Source organism: Ctenopharyngodon idella, chromosome 6, assembly GCF_019924925.1.
Source record: "Ctenopharyngodon idella isolate HZGC_01 chromosome 6, HZGC01, whole genome shotgun sequence".
Lineage (NCBI taxonomy): Eukaryota > Metazoa > Chordata > Actinopteri > Cypriniformes > Xenocyprididae > Ctenopharyngodon > Ctenopharyngodon idella.
Genome location: NC_067225.1, coordinates 17,177,823 through 17,197,515, shown reverse-complemented (window position 1 = coordinate 17,197,515; position 19,693 = coordinate 17,177,823). Strand labels below are relative to the sequence as shown.

Below are 19,693 nucleotides of genomic sequence, written 5' to 3'. Positions count from 1 at the left end.
GTATTTAACACCCATACCTAAAGAACACATTTCATCAAAAGTTCTTCTTAGCTTAAACCTTCGACCAACTAATGTAATTTCGGACACAGCTTATCTATCCTACTTTATTTTCAACAGAAATCTATCATATAAAAAATGACTATCTAATAACTACGATAATTTTAATATTTATATAACCACATATATTAGCGTTTAAAAGTTTGGGGTCAGCAAGTCTTGTAAAAAGTAATACTTTTATTTAGCAAGGATGAATTATATTATTTTTAACTTTCTATTTGTTAAATAATCTTAAATAAAGTATCACAGTTTCCACAAAAATATTCAGAACAACTGATTTCAACATTAATAATATGAAGAAATGTTTCTTGAGCACCATGATGATCTGATGTATCATCATTGAAGACTGGAGTAATGACTACCGAAAATTCAGCTTTGCCATAACAGGAATAAATTACATTTTAAAATAGAAAACAGTTATTGTACAGTGTAATAATACTTCACAATATTACTGTTTATACTATACAATTTTACTTGGTGTGCATAAGAAATTTAAAAAAAAATCTTACCAACACCAAACTTTTGAACAGTAATATGATTTAAATTAGTAGACCAAAAACAAGTAACATTATCTGTATTTGACTGTTATAGTCATGGGTATGTTTAAATTAAACATAACTAATATGATTAATAGCTGTACATTTCCAGCAAAAACACTGTAATTCAGAAAAATAAGGAAAATAAAGTGTCTGACTCTGGACTTTGACAACGTGTCAAAAATAGAAATGACGTGTTATGACAACTGTTGATGCATCACCACATGCCATTACAGACATTTCTACTGTAGCGTGCAAGTGACGATAGGAGCAATTTTGTTCTTTTGATGCGTCACACACTGCTTGCATCTGATCGTGTATACCAGTCAACTTTCACAGGATCCTTCACAAGATCAAAGACCCCAATGTGAGAGAGAGAAAGAGCAGTGTCAGCACTGGTGAGACAAATATATATATATATAAAAAATGCAATTTAGAAAATATAGACAATTTACACTGATCAAAGTCTCAAATGCGTTTTACTTGCACCTGGTAAATAGGCTCAAATATTCACAAATTGGTTACAAAGCCCAAAAAGAAAGCTAAAAATAACATCCACATAATCCTAAGGGGTAAAAGTCCATAAATAAATTTTCCCTGATTTCAAAGTCGGAGAAAATTATAACTCGGGCAGATGCTGTGGAGCAGAGAACAAACCCATATCCATAAATACATGCTGAGGCTGAGATTGCTGCAGGCCTTCAGCGTTTAGATGGCAACACAAATTACAAGTTGGTGATGCAGAGGAGCGGCTCACAGACGACAAGAACAGGTCAGTCGGTTTCCGGGTGAACTGGGAATGAGGTTCGAGTCAGAACAAACTGGTGCCCAATATGTACACCCGTTCATGACAAATCATTACAGACTGTGTGGACCTAAAATCCTAAAATCAAACAGCTGTAAGTTTCATGCCTTATGTTTAAAACCACCACCCAAAAAAAAAAAAAAAAAAAAAGGACATTTAAATTAAGGATGGATCAGAATGGACGAACACTAATCTAACAAACAGTCTGTCAGTGAGACTGACTAGTTTTCTAATTTATGTTTTAGCTTAAGTACTTTTTATTAATCTTTAAAGTTTTGAACAATTAGTACCTTCATTCATAGCAGTTTATCAAAATAGCCTGGTTTCACAGACAGGGCTCAGATTAAGCCAGGATTAAGCCTTAGTTAAATTAGGTCATTTAAGTAGCTTTTTTAAATATGCCTTAAAAAACATTACTGATTAGGGATTAGGGTGATTTTGTAGGGGAGTGCATCTGCATAGAAAATAATAAACAAATTGCAAGCATAGATAAATACAATAGAATAAAGATCCAAATGGAATAAACAGTGTTTTATGTTTTTCAGGTAAGTCTAACAGTATTCAGGTACAGAAATACAATCAAATCTAAAATAACTTCAACGTATAAATTAAATATAATTAATCTTTCTTAATGGTTCAAAAGGGATTTTCTCTTTGTCTTTTGTTGTTTGACTAACATTAATGACACAGATGGCAGCAGGTTTATTAGGCTGCTGTCACTTTAATACCTGATGAACGGCTCAAATATGATGATACTTTCTCAATTGTTTGCGTTCACATAAGCGACTGTGTTTATGAAGATACTCGCCAAGATGGGCATTTTGACAATTTTGCGTGTATGTGTCTGTTCAAGCACTAAAAGACAAAAAAAGAGAACTGAATTCGGTGTTCGCATGCTGTTTTCTGCAGACGGCATGCGAACACCGAATTCAGTTCTCTTTCTTGTCTTTAGTGCTTGAATTGCTTGAGTTCTAAATTTACTTCTTTTGCGTCTTCTTTCACTTGAATGCTTGAAGCTCACTTGAATGTTTAAACTGAAAGGACTTAAAAACACATGCAAAAGCGTTCAGAACCTTGGGGTCTGGTAACTACGATCCCTACTTACTTGACATTGCACATCCTGCGATGTGACTAATCGCGGATGCGCACATCGCGATGTCACTGCTGAAATTATATATCGCGCAGCCCTAGAACAAACCTGGACAAGTGAATCAAAAACAGTCTCATTAACCATCACCAGACAATACATACTTTTGTTTATGTTTAGACTAACATGAACAGTAGTTCAGCACATCTGTCTTTATTTCTTTGGTCTGGTAGTTTAATCCTGAGGGTCAATTTGGGATATTTTCCCACAGCTCTCACACTCATGTACCTGGGTGTGCTTACGAGAACAGAGTCCCATCTTGGAAACAGATGTGGCAACATGACATCAGACCCACAATGCAGTGAGCACACAAGTGCACGTGCGCACACACACACTCCTGCTGAGAATAAACAAAACCCTTTCATGAGCAACACCAGACTGCGTTACCGCCGGTTTGTGCATCATGGAACAGATCACAAAGCCACGTTGCCTTATGAATCATTAAACACAATCTGTCTAATAAAACATCCACATCATCTGACAACAGATCAATCAATACTGCAATTCATACGCACTTGGCAGTGCTAAATAAAGAGTAATGGAAAACAAATCCCAATGTACTCCTGGGGAACACTAGAAAGAGTAATAAATCTTTAAACCAGAGCTGACCCTATTGTTCTTCCATTATCTAGACATAATATGAACAGTCATTTACCTCCAGCAGGGTCTCTCTGCTTCAGTACAGCATGTTTGGTGGCACCACCGCATTCCATAGTCCTGTAGCCTAATAAAGCTGCATAATGACCATTTTCCACTCTCCTGTGTTTGATCTTTGTAACAGGGGAATTCAAAGCATACTGTTATCTGATCTAATTATGGGAAATTATAACACCACATATAACATCATTTAGATAATCTTCCATGTCAACCCAGCAAAATATGAAGGAGAGGTTAAGATCAATTCAGGTGTTGCCGCAATAAAGCCAGTGAAATGTTTCCAAGTTTTTGACTGAGCAGCTGGCAATAGTAAAAGTGTTTTAAAAGCCACACCGCTAATCTCAACAGCGCACAAACCCACAAACAAGATCTTAAATCTTGTCCCGCTCATGTAATTTTGCACTCAAATGCTGGTTTCATATTGTAGGAAATTCAAGCGATGCATTTTCACCAAAAACTTTTGCATTTTCAGAACATTTCACTCATTGTGATAAATAAACAGAACATCAAGGGAGAAAACGCATTTGTCAGATGTGTAACTACACCCAGGCTAGCACTTAGAAAGTGACTTCAGGCCTTGGGTGTAAAACAGACTTAAAGACGCAGGATTTAAGAGCTAAAGCCATGTGGCAGCTGTCACCCACCACAACCGGCACGCAAAAGCAAGATTGCCAGAGGTCTCCGGAGAGACGGTCGTTTACATTCTCCAGCACAGCCGCAAATGGACAAAACCAAACACAGTGTGCTTGCTACAGTGTGCTTATTTTTAAATAAACCTTGGGTAGCTTTGCAAACATAATAGCAAATGTACAATATTTGTGCAGTGGAATCAAATAAACAAAACGACTAGGAAAACAGTTAACCAGACAACTATAAAAGTATGGTCAGGGTGTAACAGAACGTGATATGCATAATTTCAGGAGTTCAACCAACAACAGCCATTGTAGTCAAGTAGATCCAAAAGGTTTAAAGTAAACTATAGTAAAAAATATAGTTAAAAATAATTCAAGGCTTAATGAATGCAAGGAAGAATTATATTTAATTATTCTTATTTTTATGCACCAATATAACAATATATAAGCAATTTAAATCACTATTTACTTATGCATATTATAACTTAAATATTGCAGCATATGAAAAGTGCCATGTGGAAATGTAAACATTTTTGACTGACTCAAAAGTGTGGGGTTAGTAAGCCTTGCATTAAATTGACCAAAAAGTCAGAGTAAAGACATTTACAATGTTACAAATGTTTTCTGTTTCAAATAAATGCTGTTCTATTGAACTCTATTCATCAAAAAATAAATAAATAAAAATTTTAAAAAAAGTAACATGGTTTCCACAATAATATTAAGCAGTACTGTGTTTTACATTAATAATATTAAGAAATTTTTCTTGAGCACAACTCAGCATATTTGAATGATTTCTAATGGATCATGTGACACTAGAGTAATGGCTTTTGAACGTTTTGCTTTTGAATTGTCAAATAAAAAGTGCATTAAAAGAGATTATATTTTATATTGGTGGGAAAAAAATAATATTACAAATATATAAAAAATTCAGGAAGTCTGATATGGAGATGAAAAAAATGAAAAGCTGAAGTGAAGTGACTCACCTCAAGCTCATAGAACTCCTGAGCATCATCCAGGCCCTGCACACGGATCTGAAGGCCCTTGTTGTGGCCTTTCCCTCCTGCTCCCATAGCCGCACTGAGGCTCTGCCCGGGCTCCAGGGTGCTGATGCCGGTGTTATACTGAGCTCCGAGCCGTGTCCCTGCAGGGGTCTGCAAGGAGCGGTAGGTGCCCTCGATCTCACCCATAGCTGCTCCTGATGCAGCCTACCCCCTCTCTCACACACATATACACACCCCTGCCTGGAGGAGACAACAGAACAATCAAAGAAATGACAAAATGAAATTAAATCTCACTCCAGTTATACAGCAGAATAGAAAAGGACTACCCCAGGATTCAAAGATGATACTATTATGAAGCTGGATCAATATTATTTTTTATAAATGGTACCATTTAGATTTGTTTTATGTTTATGTCTCCAAACATAAACATCCTTTAAAAGACAAATATTGCACAGAACTACAATTTAAAATTTAATTTAAATTAAAGGGTTAGTTCACGCAAAAATAAAATAATGTCATTTATTAGTCACCCTCATGCCGTTCCACACCCGTAAGACCTTCGTTAATCTTCGGAACGCAAATTAAGATATTTTTGTTGAAATCCGATCGCTCAGTGAGGCCTGCATAGCCAGCAATGACATTTCCTCTCTCAAGATCCATAAATGTACTAAAACATATTTAAATCAGTTCATGTGAGTACAGTGGTTCAATTTTAATATTATAAAGTGACAAGAATATTTTTTGTGCACCAATAAAAACAAAATAACGACTTATAGTGATGGCCGATTTCAAAACACTGCTTCAGGAAGCTTCGGAGCATAATGAATCTTTTGAGTCAAATCAGCGGTTCGGAGCGGCAAAGTCACATGATTTCAGCAGTTTGTCGGTTTGACACGCGATCCGAATCATGATTCGACACAAAAGATTCATAACGCTCCAAAGCTTAATGAAGCAGTGTTTTGAAATCGGCCATCACTATATAAGTCGTTATTTTGTTTTTTTGGCACACCAAAAATATTCTTGTCGCTTTATAATATTAATATTGAACCACTGTACTCACATGAACTGATTTAAATATGTTTTTAGTACATTAATGGATCTTGAGAGAGGAAATGTCATTGCTGGCTATGCAGGCCTCACCGAGCCATCAGATTTCAACAAAAATATCTTAATTTGTGTTCCGAAGATGAACGAAGGTCTTACGGGTGTGGAACAGAATAAGGGTGAGTAATAAATGACATTATTTTCATTTTTGGATGAACTAACCCTTTAATATACTTTGCACGCTTTCCACCTGGCAAGTTTATCTTTGTTTTGTTTTGACTTGTTTCTTATTAGTAAACTGGATATAGAACCAACTAGTATAACCAAGTCAAATCAATTATCTAAGTAAGTGTTAAGTAAGCAAATTATTCCGTTATTATGTAATGTCTCAATGTAGCGTCAGATCTTTTCTTTCATATTGTGGCGTACATCTGTGTGAATTGGATTGTTGAAAAAAAAAAAAGATAGTAAAAGAAAGAATAGAGACTTAATTCTATCCATCAGTTGCTGATTGGATGGAGGTAGATCTGAATGCATGGTTGAGGTTGATTTTAAGAAAGCAGCAGGGTATAATCAGTCTAAATGTTTGGAGAAGTCCAGCAGATGTTACAGCATTTTGATTAAAAATTATGAGCTCAAAGAAGAAAAAAAAGAAGAAGACACATGTGTGACCCTGGACCGCAAAACCAGTCATAAGTCGCACGGCTATATTTGTAGCAATAGCCAACAACACAATGTATAGGTCAAAATTATCGATTTTTCTTTTATGCAAAAAATCATTAGGATATTAAGTAAAGATCATGTTCCATGAAGATATTTTGTAATTTCCTACTCTAAATATATCAAAAAATTATTTTTGTGAGTGGATATGCATTGCTAAGGACTTCATGTGGACAACTTTTCTCAATATTTTGATTTTTTTTTTTTTTTTTTTGGCACCCTCAGATTCCAGATTTTCAAATAGTTGTATCTCGGCCAAATATTGTCCTATCATAACAAACCAATGGAAAGCTTATTTATTTAGCTTTCACGTGATTTAAAAAAATAAATATAAATAAATTTAAAAAAAAGACTCTTATAACTGGTTTTGTGGTCCAGGGTCACATATATGTGGATAAATCGGTCAAAATAAAATCAAAAAGATACATTTATAAAACAGAAAAATTTCGATTTCATGCCACCTTTAGAATGATAGAAATGAGCCAATAAGAGCTGATGCATTTTATTGTCAGCCTTGATTGACTAATTGTCAAGTTTCAAGTCTAACATTCATGACTTCTCTACACATTCAAAATATCTTTAATGATACAATGCATACTGTAACCCGAGCTGTCGTTATTTTATTTCTTTCACATGGCACTTTATACAGTTCCTGTCACAACTGGCCAGCACAACAGCAATGACATGAACAAGACACAAGCTCACATGAGCCATTACAAAATACTAATGTACTGCGAAATTTACCACAGTGACTTGCATGAGGTCTGATTAAGAATGGAAACACTACAGCATCACTGTAATACGACCAACTAAAATATCCTTAATAATAATAATAAAAAAGCTCCACTTCTTTTGATCTCTAAAGCAACAGGAACAACTAAGAATCACATTCACTCGTCATTAAATCCAATATCATTCAGCTTATTTCTGGCTCTTTAATGCAACAGGTTGGTTTAAATAATTTGACTGGAATGCCTTCAAAGCAGAGACTCACTTACAAGCTGTGATCCAAATCGATCTATTTCCCCTCAGAGGAATGAAGTGAATATATTTAGACTGGATACTTTATCCAAGAGTTTGAACAATTCCTACAGCTGTATTAAACAACGATCAGCGATCATTTCTCGATTTGTTTTAGCAATGAAAACAATTTTCTCATTGCAGGCTGCACTTGATAATGCAAAAATGTTTAAAAACTATGAAATGAAAAGTCGAAATAAATTATAAAGTTGTGTAATGTAATGAGATAAAGCTGCATGCACCCAATACACCCAAGATAAAAATCTCTGCAATATCTTAACCTCTCACGACAAACTCATTTTACTTCTCGTTTGAGAGTATTTCACAAACACCGACAAAAATATCATCAACTGAAACGAAAAATAAATGCACACATTTTGCTGTTTGTCATTACAGAGATGAAACAAAGACTAGGAAAGTTTAGTCAAACCACACAAACATGCGAAGAGCTTATAAAACTCTACCGTATGCTTCACTGAGACACGCTTAAATAAACTATTGCCAATGTTACTGATTCGCATTTGCTTTAAATCTCTATTTTGTGAAAAAACGACATCATACCTTTTATTTTTCGCCTGGTATTTCTTCAACTCTATATGAGTTACACGTCCGACCGTCGCTGTAGGCGAACTCTCTGCTGCCAAAGCTGCGTTCTGATTGGACGTGCTGTTGCCTTCTATTGGATCAGTTTCGTACTGAAATCGTCGGCAGCTATTGGCTGAGACGTGTACCTGCGGATTGATTTGATTGGTTTCGGAACGCCATGTCGTTTGTTGATATAATAATTATGCAGATATTTACATTAAATAGTTTTCATTAGGCTAAATAAGAAACGAAATTTAAACTTTTGTGTTTAGTTGTTGTCTAAAATACTGTCTAATTTAGCTACAGCGTCAAAAAACCCTATTTTGTGTCTGCGCACTAGTCTGTAGCTATTTCCAAGAAATTTAAAATTGCAGGAAAATGCTATAACGCTTCAAGCTTTGTATGTAAGGTGTCATTCAAAACAATGAGGAGTCACTAACTAAGACTAAGGGAATAGAGGGATATAGATTATCATTACAAAATTTATTTTAACAGAATGAAAGGGAGCAAAACAGAATAAGCATGACCTACACAGTACATTACATAACAAAGAAACAAAAACAGCCACATTTGCTGACAGTATTGACCATGTTATTTGTCGTAAACCATAGAAAATATCTTCAGTACTTCTTAAATCACATTTGTTCTGTAAAACCAGACATATAAAAAGGTCTGGAAAAGACCAAGTGAAACATATAGGCCTATACATAGGCTACACATACATAAAAATATAAGCTAAACTTAGACCAAAAGACCAACTGAAACTGAAGTCAAAGTCTCTAAATATAGACTGTCTAGCAAAGCAGTCTCTCATTTAAAGCATGTTGTGGTTCGTTGTTCAAGGCCTCCACTACGTTGTTTCAGCAGGCGTGTGGCTGTCTGTAGGACATGATACCGCTGACGAAGATGACGTCTCTGCACATGTTCATTGGTGATCTCTACCACACATGCAGCAGAGAACCAGCCCCGCTGTCCATCCTGTACCCTACGGCCCTCCATGAACCCTAAAAATGAATGAGCATGAGTTATCAAAACTTTCATTGATTTTAGACTAATTTAATTTGGAATAGCAGGGTTGAGTTGCAACAGTACCATCAGTAGTCTTCTGTATGATGTTGATCATATCTCCTAGCTGTAGACTAAGCTCCCCTCGTTGTTGTCCTCTGTACACCTCAATACAACGCACCTGAGGACAGTCTAAGACATGGTGCCTATTTGATTACAATTTGAACATTATATTTATTTATTCACAAATGTTTTATAATTTTAAAGAACATATCTGCACTGCAGTTAATTGTTTGCTCTGATTAGGAACAGATGTTTGCATTTTATGGAAACACAATCTTGAAGCCATTGACACTTTTGCCCCCTAGTGGCCAATTTGTAGCTGCACACGTTTTAGAACTATGAATAGTTAACAAAAAAATAAAAACTTTTTTTTTCTGTGAACAGAACACGGTGTATAAAGCTATTATAATATAGGCTTGTGTTTATTATTATATATTATTTATATAGCTGCCAAGGTTAAAATGTTTGAAAATAACACCTTAATTTTAATTAACACTTATAATAAGTGAAACAGATGATTAAATGTAAATATATATATATATATATATACAGGGAAGATAAGTATTATAATACCTTATTATAATATATCACATATGGGAATAGCTTGTAGACTTCTGTGGGTTAAATTATGAAACTGAAATATTTCCCATGACATTGTTCAATTAAAGTGGTGATTCAAAGGATTAAAAAAATCAAAGATAGTGTCATTATGTCATTTAGTACTATTATAAGAATTGTTTTTTGGTTTCTGTTGAACTGACTCAAACAAACACACTTGGACTTGTATTGCATTCAATGATTCATACCCCACTCTTCATACACAGAGTCCTCTCTATCTTTCCGCCCACCTAGAAGATCCACCCATAAGTCTTTCTCAGCTCTAAGAAAACAAACAAAGACAAATCTTTGTTATTATATTAAGAGGAACATCATGTACTATTAAATGTTTTGATCTTGTTATAGAGGCCATCTAGTGTCTGAGAGTTTGACAGTTCACTGTTAAGCTGTTGTGGTCGTATATGGACAGGTATTGTGGGTACTGACTCTGAATTTGTTTGCAGCAGAAGTTGAGACGTGGTGCTCCGGTGATTATGCAGAAGTGCCAGCCGAAATATCCGGTTCAGCTCACATCCCTCCAACTCCTCCTCCAGGTCTTTCCCCTCAGTCACCTCTATCAGAGAGCGGTGCACATAGTCCTGAACTACAAACCGGTCCAGCCTGCACAGGCAAAGAGAGTTAGTTGCATCTACACTGCCATTCAAAAGTTTGTATCAGTAAGATTTTTTACATAATTAATACTTTTCCCCAGCAAGGACACATTACATTAATCAAAAGTGAAGACATTTATAATGTTACAGAAGATTTCTGGTACAAATAAAGGCTGTTCAAGAAAAAAAAAAGTATCACAAATCATGAAGACTTAAAATAGAAAACAGTTATTTTAAATTATAATAAAATTTCACAATATTGATCAAATAAATGCAGTATTGGTGAGCATAAGATGTCTGATGTTTCAAAAACATTAAAAGAAAATCAGTAACACTTTACAATAAGGTCTCATTTGTTAACATAGTATTTATTCATCTTTGTTAATGTTAGTTCACAGTGCATTAAATAATGTAAACAAATAGGCCAACAACTATTGATTTTAATAATGTATGAAATGTTGAAATTAACATGATTAATAAATGCTGTAGAAGTATTGGTCATTCTATAGTTCTTTATTTAACTAAAGTAGTTAACTAATGAAACCTTAAACATAAAGTGTTACCAAAAAAATAAATGAATAACAACTACTTACAGACCCCAAACATTTGAATGTTTAGTGTATATCTATCTATTTATCCATAAAGGATATCTATGAAATAAGATTTAATAATAGAACCTACACACAATATTTCTGTACCCTATCAGTTTTGGCCAATTTTACAGGCTTTCTTAATTTATCAGTGTCTGTCAATGTTGGATATCTGTGCACACACATATCCCCTATTTTAACATTTAGATTACCTTTTCCATCATCAAATGCTCCTTAAAGTAACTTTTTGAAAAATAAATATCCATTTTTATACTGTGCATTATTTGGGTGATGTTTAAATTGATCTGTTGTTAGGGAACACACCAAACTCTGAGTATACCCAAACAGGGTATTTATTAACAGTGATGAATTAAACAAAAGCAGGTGAGTAATGGCACAGTCAGAAGAAAATTAACTGTGTCTCTTTTCCTTTACCATGAGAGTAGAGAGAGCACACACCTTTTCACAGGATTATGATGAGTAGACATGTACTTATAATATTTCAAAGAGTATCTTATAGGAGACTGCTAGAGTATCACAGGAAGATAGTCAGAGTCTCACAAGGAGATCCAATAGGTAAGTAGAGTGGCTAAGTATTGTTATCCGTAGTTGAGACCAGACCAATAGTGACTGTGAGGTGTGTGCGGTTATCCTGATGCAGATTGGAGTGCTGATGGGAAACAGGTGTGGGTGATGGCCAAGTGAGTGCAGGTGAGGGATAGGAGGGATGCTGGAAGTGTAGTTTCTAATTAGATGACTGGGCAGATGGAGAGCATATGTGACATTAACTCCCCCACCCCTCCACGGGCGGCCCCTGACACCCACAAAAATGTAATGGTCCTTGACGACGTAGATTGGTGCAGTTCTTGAGGGCCTGGGAGGGAGGGTCTGAGGCATTGAGGGGGAACAGTGAGTGAGAGGGCAGTGAAGGAGTTTAAGGTAAACACAAAAGAGTGAGCCAGACATAGAGCCAGGACGAAGACCCACAGTGGAACTGATGGAGGGCAGAACCAAGATGGAGGTAGAGATCTGACTGACAGAGGTAGTGCCGTGGGAGATGGAGACCCAGGCAAAGCTGAAGAGCTAATGAGACTGGACAACACCGTAGGTCCTAGAGGCCAAGGCAGAACTGTGTTGATGAGCAGCCGAGGTGGAGCCAGGGTGCTGGAGGAATGAGGCGAAGCCAGTGTGACTGAGGACCAAGGTGGAGTCGAGGGCAAGGCGGAGCCTGACGGAGCTGAAGGGGTGGAGGAACGAAGTGCAGCTGAAGGCCAGTGCTGCAGGCAGAGCAACGACTGAAAAGGCGGAGCCGTATTGACAAGGGAGCCCAGTGGAGCTGAAAGGACGATGGTTCCCAGTGGATGCAAAGGGGCGAGGAGCCAAGATGGAGCTGACTGGTCGATGGGCTGAGGTGAAGTTATGGGCTCAGCAGGCCAAGGCGAAGCCAGGGGATCCTTATGCCAAGGGAAAGATGGAGACAGCAAGACCTGAGGCAGATCAGATCAGGCTGGTTGGAGCCAACTGAGGAGGAGCTAAGGGACTGAAGGGAGCCAGCAGAGGCATGGTGGAAGGACTGGTTGTCTTTTGTAGAGGATGTGGGAGAGGGAGGCTGGGTGGGATCATTGGAGATGCAGGAGACTTGGAGCTGGGCAGGACCAGTTGAGACGCAGGAGACTTGGTTTGAGAATAGGAGGGAACTAGGGAGTCCATTATATGACAGTGTTCGTAGGCAGCAACTGTACATCAGGCAAGGGGGCAAGGATGGAATCCAACTCCACACTGTCAAATTCCCCTAGCATCCCCACTGGGACAGCCTTGGGTGCCGGCACTTGCACTTAGTCAGAAATGACCAGGGCTGCAGGCTCTGGCTCCAGGGTGACCTTCTCCAACTGTGGCAGGTCCTTGTTGGCCACTGGCTCTGGCTCTTGCTCAGGTTCTGTGTCTGTGTTGGGCTCTGGCTCTGTGACTGTGGTGGGTGGGGTAAGGGGCTGTCTGAGCTTTGGGTCTCTGGCAATCATTTCCTCTGGCTCCTGCTCCATGGTGGGCTCTGTCTCAGTGACAGGTCTGGAGAGGGACTAGGAAGAAATTCTGAGGCAGGTGGTGTCTCTGAGATGAAAACTAATGGCACTAGGAGGACTGGAGTGGGCTGGGGAGGCTGCAACTGAGGGGCGATGATGTCTTCATCCACTTTGCCTACTGTAAGGGAGGAGCCACTCAGCCAGAGTATATATTCTACATATTGTTCCAGGGTACCGGTGATAGTTCCCACTAGTAGCTGTCTGAAGATATGATCATCCAACCCACTCCAAAAGACAGTCTTCAGAGTTTTGTCACTCCAGGACACCAGGTGGGTCAGCTCAAGGAACTCCTCTACATAGTCTTCTAGAGGGTGGCCAGCTTGTGAGAGTGATAGGAGCAGGTCAGTGGGGTGGATGGGTGAATACGCAGTTGCGTTCAATGATATTGGAGTCTGGTCTTCTGTCAGGGAACACCAGACTCAGACACAGAGATTAGGTTAAACCCAAACATGGTATTTATTGACATTGATGAATTAAACAGAAAGCAGGTGAGTCTCTTTTCTTTACCAGGGTAACAGCAGAGCAATGATGACTGAAGCGTGATATAGTAGAGGGAGGACCTTCACACCTCTTCACAGGACTATGGAGAGTTGACAGGTATGTATAATATTCCAAAGAGTAGCTTACAGGAGATTGCTGGAGTATCACTGGGGAGATAGCTGGAGATTCACAAGGAGATCGCTGGAGTATCACAAGGAGATCCAATAGGTAAGTAAAGTGGGTAAGTAGGTTGTTATCATTGAGACCAGACCAAGAGTGACTGTGAGGTGTGTGTTCTTATCCTGGTGTATATTGGAATGTTGATGGGAAACAGGTGCAGGTGATGGCCAAGTGATTGCAGGTGAGGGATAGGAGGAATGCTGAAAATGTCATTTCTGACTAGATGACTGGGCAGATCTAGAGCATACGTGACATCTATAGCGTTTAAAACAATTAATTTAATTCATTTGTTTGGATGGAATAGTACTATTGACCATTTATTGGTTATTGAAAATAATATTCAGTATTGGGACACATTTTAATATCAGTGCATCCCTAGAAACCAGGGGAAAATTCTCACCAAGTAAACTTAGTTTGACTAACTAATTGATTTGGCTCCCCTACCCTTTCCTAGTTGCCACCAGCAGCAGATCATTAAAGAGGAACAGAAGTACATGACACAGTTTTCTCTGGCCAAACATGTTTTCCTTTGAAGAGATTTGAACCAGATCTCCCTGTTTCACAAGCCAGCGGGAGGAAGACACAAGAGGCAGGGCCTGAGAGAGAGAGAGAGACCCAACAAACAGAGAAGACATCAAGGAAAATAGTGAATTACGCATTACAAAATGTGAAGGTGACATGTAATCACCTATATGTGAACGGTTTACCAGCGACCTCCTGCAACTACCTTGCATGCAAACTCAATCTTGTTAGCAATCTGCACTATTTCTTCCATCTGTTTCATTCTGCCCACCTGCCAGTTGCAAGCCTCTAGTAGCTATAGGTGAAGAGAGCACAAATCATACAATATAGTGCAGCAAACTTGTTTTTATACTTATTTAAAAATATGCTGAGCTGCTTGGCATTCATACTCTGGAGATCTCCGTCAAAGCTCTCAGTGCTGAGGCCTCACAATCTGATCCCGGAATGGCCTTCTTCTGAATATTCTGCATCAAAATGTTTGACATATTGAATGAAGATGTAACATTTGATAAATGTAAAACATGTAACATGTAAAAACAATTATGCTAATGCTCTTCATCACTCACCTGCATTAGGATTTTAAGCCGAGTGATTCTCTGAAATGGCAGTGAAAGGAAAGATTTGAGGGGTAGTCGGTTGCATCGAGGGTCTTCCTGTAGTTTATGCAAGATCTCCACAATCTGAGGACTCTCTTTACTGAAAATTATGTTAGCAAACAGCAGACACTTTATTCATAGTATCCTTGTCTCTAAAGAATATCTCTAGAATAAAGTGCCAGGTTTTATGCTAATATCCATGATAAATAAACATCAAGCACTACTCTTTTACCTAAGGTTGTGCAATGTCTGCTCCTGATAGTGCATATTACGGATGTAATTCATATAAGCCCCAAAGGGTCCAAGAGCATGTTGGTGAACAACATCACAGATTACATCACAGAACACACTTGAAGCCAGCTCCAACAGCATTGCATCCATAAAGCTAAGAAAAGAGTTTAATGAATAAATACATTCTTAGAAGGAAAAAGGTTAAATTATTTAATTTATGTACATTTTAGAAATATATACTACCATGTAAAAGCTTGAGATCTATAAGATTTTTTAAAACGATTTTGAAAAAAGTCTCTTATGCTCACTAAGGATGCAGTAAACAGTTATTTTGTGAAATATTATTACAATTTAAAATAATATTTTTCTATTTTCTTATATTTTAAAATGTAACTTATTCCAGTGATGACCAGTTACTCCAGTCTTCAGTGTCATGTGATCCTTCAGAAATCATTCTAATATGCTGATTTGGTGCTCAAGAAACACTTTTTATTGTTATTAATGTTGTAAACAGTTGTTCTGCTTAATATTTTTTAATATTTTTGTGAAAACTTAGATACTTTTTTCAGGATTATTTAATAAATAGAAAGTTCCTAAAAAATTGAAACAATGTTAAAGTCTTTACTGTCACTTTTGCCCTTTTTTAATGCATCCTTGCCAAATAATAATATTAATTTCTTTAACCCAAACTTTGTTTGAACGGTAGTGTATATAAGAAATAATTTTATTATAATGCAGGTCCAACATTATTATTTCCTGAACATGACCATGAAAACAGGAAAGAATCGGATCTGAATGTTTTCTCCTCTGAATTTTATTCAATGTACATTCTTGTTCAACAGACTATATACAAACTAGCCCTGGTTCTTACCTTTGACTGATCTCTTTGATTTTTGCAATGCTCGAAAACAATGACTTTCTGTCTCTTGGTGCCAGAGCATCTTTTAGCACTGACGATTCCTGAAAAAGTTCCACAGCCACTGTCAAACTCTGAAGATAGGTCTGCTCAGATGTGACAACCTCATACAGATGCTGGTGAAGGGGTGTGAAGATAGGCAAGAGCAAAGAATGTTGGGAGAACATCAGAAAACATAAAGTAGAGGTGATAAAAGAGGTTATGTAAATGAAAAAACAGGCATTACTATAACCTTTAGGTTATATAACCTTTATAAACTTTAGGTACCTCTTGAAGCTTTAGCTGTTCCTTACTGAGCTGGCTCAGTATTCCACTGTCTCTTACAATGTTTCGCTCCTGCCATAAGTTCACCAATGACTTTTTCTTAGTATCAGCACACTTGCAATAAGAGTCTGTCTTAGAGGGGCTTTCTATTAGTTTGTCGACCAAACCAGGAAGAGGCAGCATTGTTGGTGTCCTCTGAGAAGTTTCAAGCGAGCGCTCAGAGAGATTCTCCCCATCTGTTTTTTGGTATTTTATCACAGAAGGAACATCTTCTGGACTCTCTCCATTGGAAACACCTGAGATGGGTACATTTTCATGTAGTCTTTCTACTTTTGGCTTTTTGGTGCTTAAATCTCTCTCTTTAAGCGCTCCTGAGAATATTTTGTGTAGCTCAAAAACCAAACTTTCCTTGACAATGTTGCTAACCGATCCAACTTCACTGTTGAGCTCAAGGGTTACTTTGTTTTTATCCTGGATCCTGAGAGCAGGAATTGATTTTAACAGAGAGAGGTGTGGAAGAGGTCTGTCACTTGGACAAACGTCAGAACCTGGAGAGAACAGGAGAGTCACTGCAAGGTTAGAATCAAAGATGAATTAGTACTACACAGTGATAATAATGGTGGATTTCAAGTACCTGATTGTCTGTGGTGCAGCACTAGTGAGCTGGAGCATTCAGATTGGGCTGGTGTTGTGGGTATATTCATAATAATACCCTCATCAATATCATTTTTAGATGCTTTTTCAACAAAAACAAATAACACAAGATTCTCCAATCAGATTGCTGGCAAACTCATACAGTATAACATATACGCACATACTGTCTTTATGTTTGGAGTCAAAGAGTGATTTATGTGTAACAATAATAATAGACATTTCAATAGTATTTTTTTTTTAAAACTCTTACATTTATGCATTTTTATCCAAAGTGAACTGCATCTGTATTTCAATTATAGCCTACACTTTTCTCAGTTCCAAGAACTTTTTTTTGCATTTTCCGAGAATTGAACCCATGACCTTGGCGTTGCTAGCTCCATGCTCTACTGTTTGAGCTAAAGAATTTTAATATGTTGAAAAAATCTTTTAATAATATGAAAATCTTTTAATGTTTTGAAGGGTTAGTTCACCCAAAAATGAAAATTCTTTCATTTATTACTCACCCTCATGGCGTTCCACACTTCCACACCTGTAAGACCTTCGTTAATCTTCGGAACACAAATTAAGATATTTTTGTTGAAATCCGATGGCTCAGTGAAGCCTCCATAGCCAGCAATGACATTTCCTCTCTTAAATCAGTTCATGTGAGTACAGTGGTTCAATATTAATATTATAAAGCGACAAGAATATTTTTGGTGCACCAAAAAAAACAAAATAACGACTTATATAGTGATGGCCGATTTCAAAACACTGCTTCAGGAAGCTTCGGAGCATAATGAATCAGCGTGTCGAATCAGCGGTTCAGAGCGCCAAAGTCACGTGATTTCAGCAGTTTGCCGGTTTGACACGCGATCCGAATCATGATTCGATACGCTGATTCATAACGGTCCAAAGCTTCCTGAAGCAGTGTTTTGAAATCGGCCATCACTATATAAGTCGTCATTTTGTTTTTTGGCGCACCAAAAATATTCTCGTCGCTTTATAATATTAATATTGAACCACTGTACTCACATGAACTGATTTAAGTATGTTTTTAGTACATTAATGGATCTTGAGAGAGGAAATGTCATTGCTGGCTATGGAGGCCTCACTGAGCCATCGGATTTCAACAAAAATATCTTAATTTGCGTTCCAAAGATTAACGAAGGTCTCACGGGTGTGGAATGCCATGAGGGTGAGTAATAAATTTGCTTAGCTTTCAATCTTGTGTTTGGTTCTGTAATACTGGGCAAAACTCAGAGACGAGGGAGAGCGGGATAAAAATGCAGAAGGTTTGAATAAAATAATAGCAAAACAAATCACAGGAACCAGAAAACCAGGGAAACCGATCAAATATTGTTCTCGTTTAATTCTCTCTCGTCGCGTGCTTACTACTACAAACACCCATCTGTGAGAGTACTTTTACTCCGCTTTTACTGAATAAATTCTTATTTTGTAAGTATTATTATTTAGGTTTAATATTATTTCTGTACTTTTTCACAAAGGTGATCAATGCTGTTAATTTAAAATTTTGTTAAGATTAAGATTATAAAAAGTCATTAACCTGATACTTAAGGGTTAAAAAAGGTTAAAAAAGTATCTGAAAGATGTTGGATTTTTGACTCTGGATATGCCTGTCAGTCACAAAGGTAATGAGAAATAAATTCAAATCATTATGGCAAAGGTAAATGAACACTCACACGTCATTGAGATCAGTTGCTCTGGCTCTTTGGGAAGGGGTCTGGCAGGTACAGGTATGCTCGGAGGGACTCTTTTTGATTTATGTGAGGTCAATTTTGAATGAATGTGCCAGTTTTCCAAATGGGTGTCATTATTCTTTCCATCTGTGGAAACAGATTGGTGAATGTTTGCCAGTGGTTCACAGATTTACTCACATCTGCGATTATGACAGTATAGGATGCAATCCATGCAGGACTGGTTTTGGTCAATCTACTAATCTACTGGGAGTTTATGTTCATAAATTGAAATTAGACAATCACTAAAAAGTAGCAATGTGGGAATATATGATTTAAACATTTTGTGTGGTGTACCTGAACAAGTTGGGTCTGGCGCAGGTACATCATCCATGTTATTGACAGGCTGAAGATGGTCAGCAAGGAACTGTGCTTTCAGTAAATGAAGTTTTGTGGTTGGTTTTATCCTTGGTGGAGCAACGAGACCTTGAGCGGCAATTTCTTGGTGTGGGTTTTGTGCTGCTGGTGTGGAGTGCTGGCTGGCCCAGAGGTGGTGGTCCTTCTCCTGGGCATCACTCCTCAAAATAAAGTCTGTCGCTCTGCGCCATTTCTCACAATTAAGCGGAGGTTTATGGGGACAGTAAGTTTTAGACGCAGGAAAGTTTTGGCAAGAACACAGTTCTTTGTATCCATCTGGCCTTGGCATAGCCTTCGGACGCCTGTAAGGAGCAGATGGGAGCAGAACGCTACTTATTAGTTGCCAGTGTGAATTTTGGCAGATGACTCTAAAAAGGGGTCTATGTAAAATGGAAATGAAAGATCTTTTGATTGACATTTTTGATTGTTCATTGGGTGAAATCTATAGGAATAAATCTGTTTAGTCAAATGCTATAGTGGTAATCCTTGTGAAAAAGAAGTGTACTTAATTGTGTTGAATGTGCACTTGTAGTTTACTTAAAGTCTTTATAAAAGCTTCCTCAATGTCCTAATTGAACTAAGGCCTAATCCTGGCCTAATCTAAGCCCTGTC

General features: G+C 37.5%; 2 protein-coding genes across 9 annotated transcripts in view; both read right to left on the bottom strand.

The window, feature by feature from the left end:
* farp2 (FERM, RhoGEF and pleckstrin domain protein 2) overlaps window positions 1–8,345 on the bottom strand; it is a 64,094-nt gene extending 55,749 nt beyond the window's left edge. For both annotated transcript variants that reach the window (XM_051896789.1, XM_051896790.1), the window contains exons 1-2: window positions 8,181–8,345; window positions 4,818–5,075 (exon numbers count right to left, since the gene is read on the bottom strand). In XM_051896789.1, the coding sequence (XP_051752749.1) occupies window positions 4,818–5,021 (204 nt within the window). In that variant the 5' untranslated portion in view covers window positions 5,022–5,075; window positions 8,181–8,345. The remainder of the gene's footprint in view (window positions 1–4,817; window positions 5,076–8,180) is intronic.
* Window positions 8,346–8,666: 321 nt separating this feature from the next.
* Window positions 8,667–19,693, bottom strand: part of LOC127514204 (ephexin-1) — a 45,274-nt gene continuing 34,247 nt past the window's right edge. For 2 of the 7 annotated variants that reach the window (XM_051896791.1, XM_051896792.1), the window contains exons 2-15: window positions 19,022–19,383; window positions 18,671–18,814; window positions 16,972–17,073; window positions 16,341–16,885; window positions 16,029–16,189; window positions 15,159–15,311; window positions 14,897–15,026; window positions 14,720–14,794; window positions 14,536–14,625; window positions 14,253–14,404; window positions 10,317–10,490; window positions 10,079–10,152; window positions 9,297–9,401; window positions 8,667–9,208 (exon numbers count right to left, since the gene is read on the bottom strand). In XM_051896791.1, coding sequence (XP_051752751.1) covers window positions 9,015–9,208; window positions 9,297–9,401; window positions 10,079–10,152; window positions 10,317–10,490; window positions 14,253–14,404; window positions 14,536–14,625; window positions 14,720–14,794; window positions 14,897–15,026; window positions 15,159–15,311; window positions 16,029–16,189; window positions 16,341–16,885; window positions 16,972–17,073; window positions 18,671–18,814; window positions 19,022–19,370 — 2,448 coding nt within the window. In that variant the 5' untranslated portion in view covers window positions 19,371–19,383 and the 3' untranslated portion in view covers window positions 8,667–9,014. Of the gene's footprint in view, window positions 9,209–9,296; window positions 9,402–10,078; window positions 10,153–10,316; window positions 10,491–13,655; window positions 14,029–14,252; window positions 14,405–14,496; window positions 14,626–14,719; window positions 14,795–14,896; window positions 15,110–15,158; window positions 15,312–16,028; window positions 16,190–16,340; window positions 16,886–16,971; window positions 17,074–18,670; window positions 18,815–19,021; window positions 19,384–19,693 lie in introns of those variants that run through there. The other 5 variants (XR_007930583.1, XR_007930582.1, XM_051896793.1 and 2 more) reach the window with 5 other exon arrangements.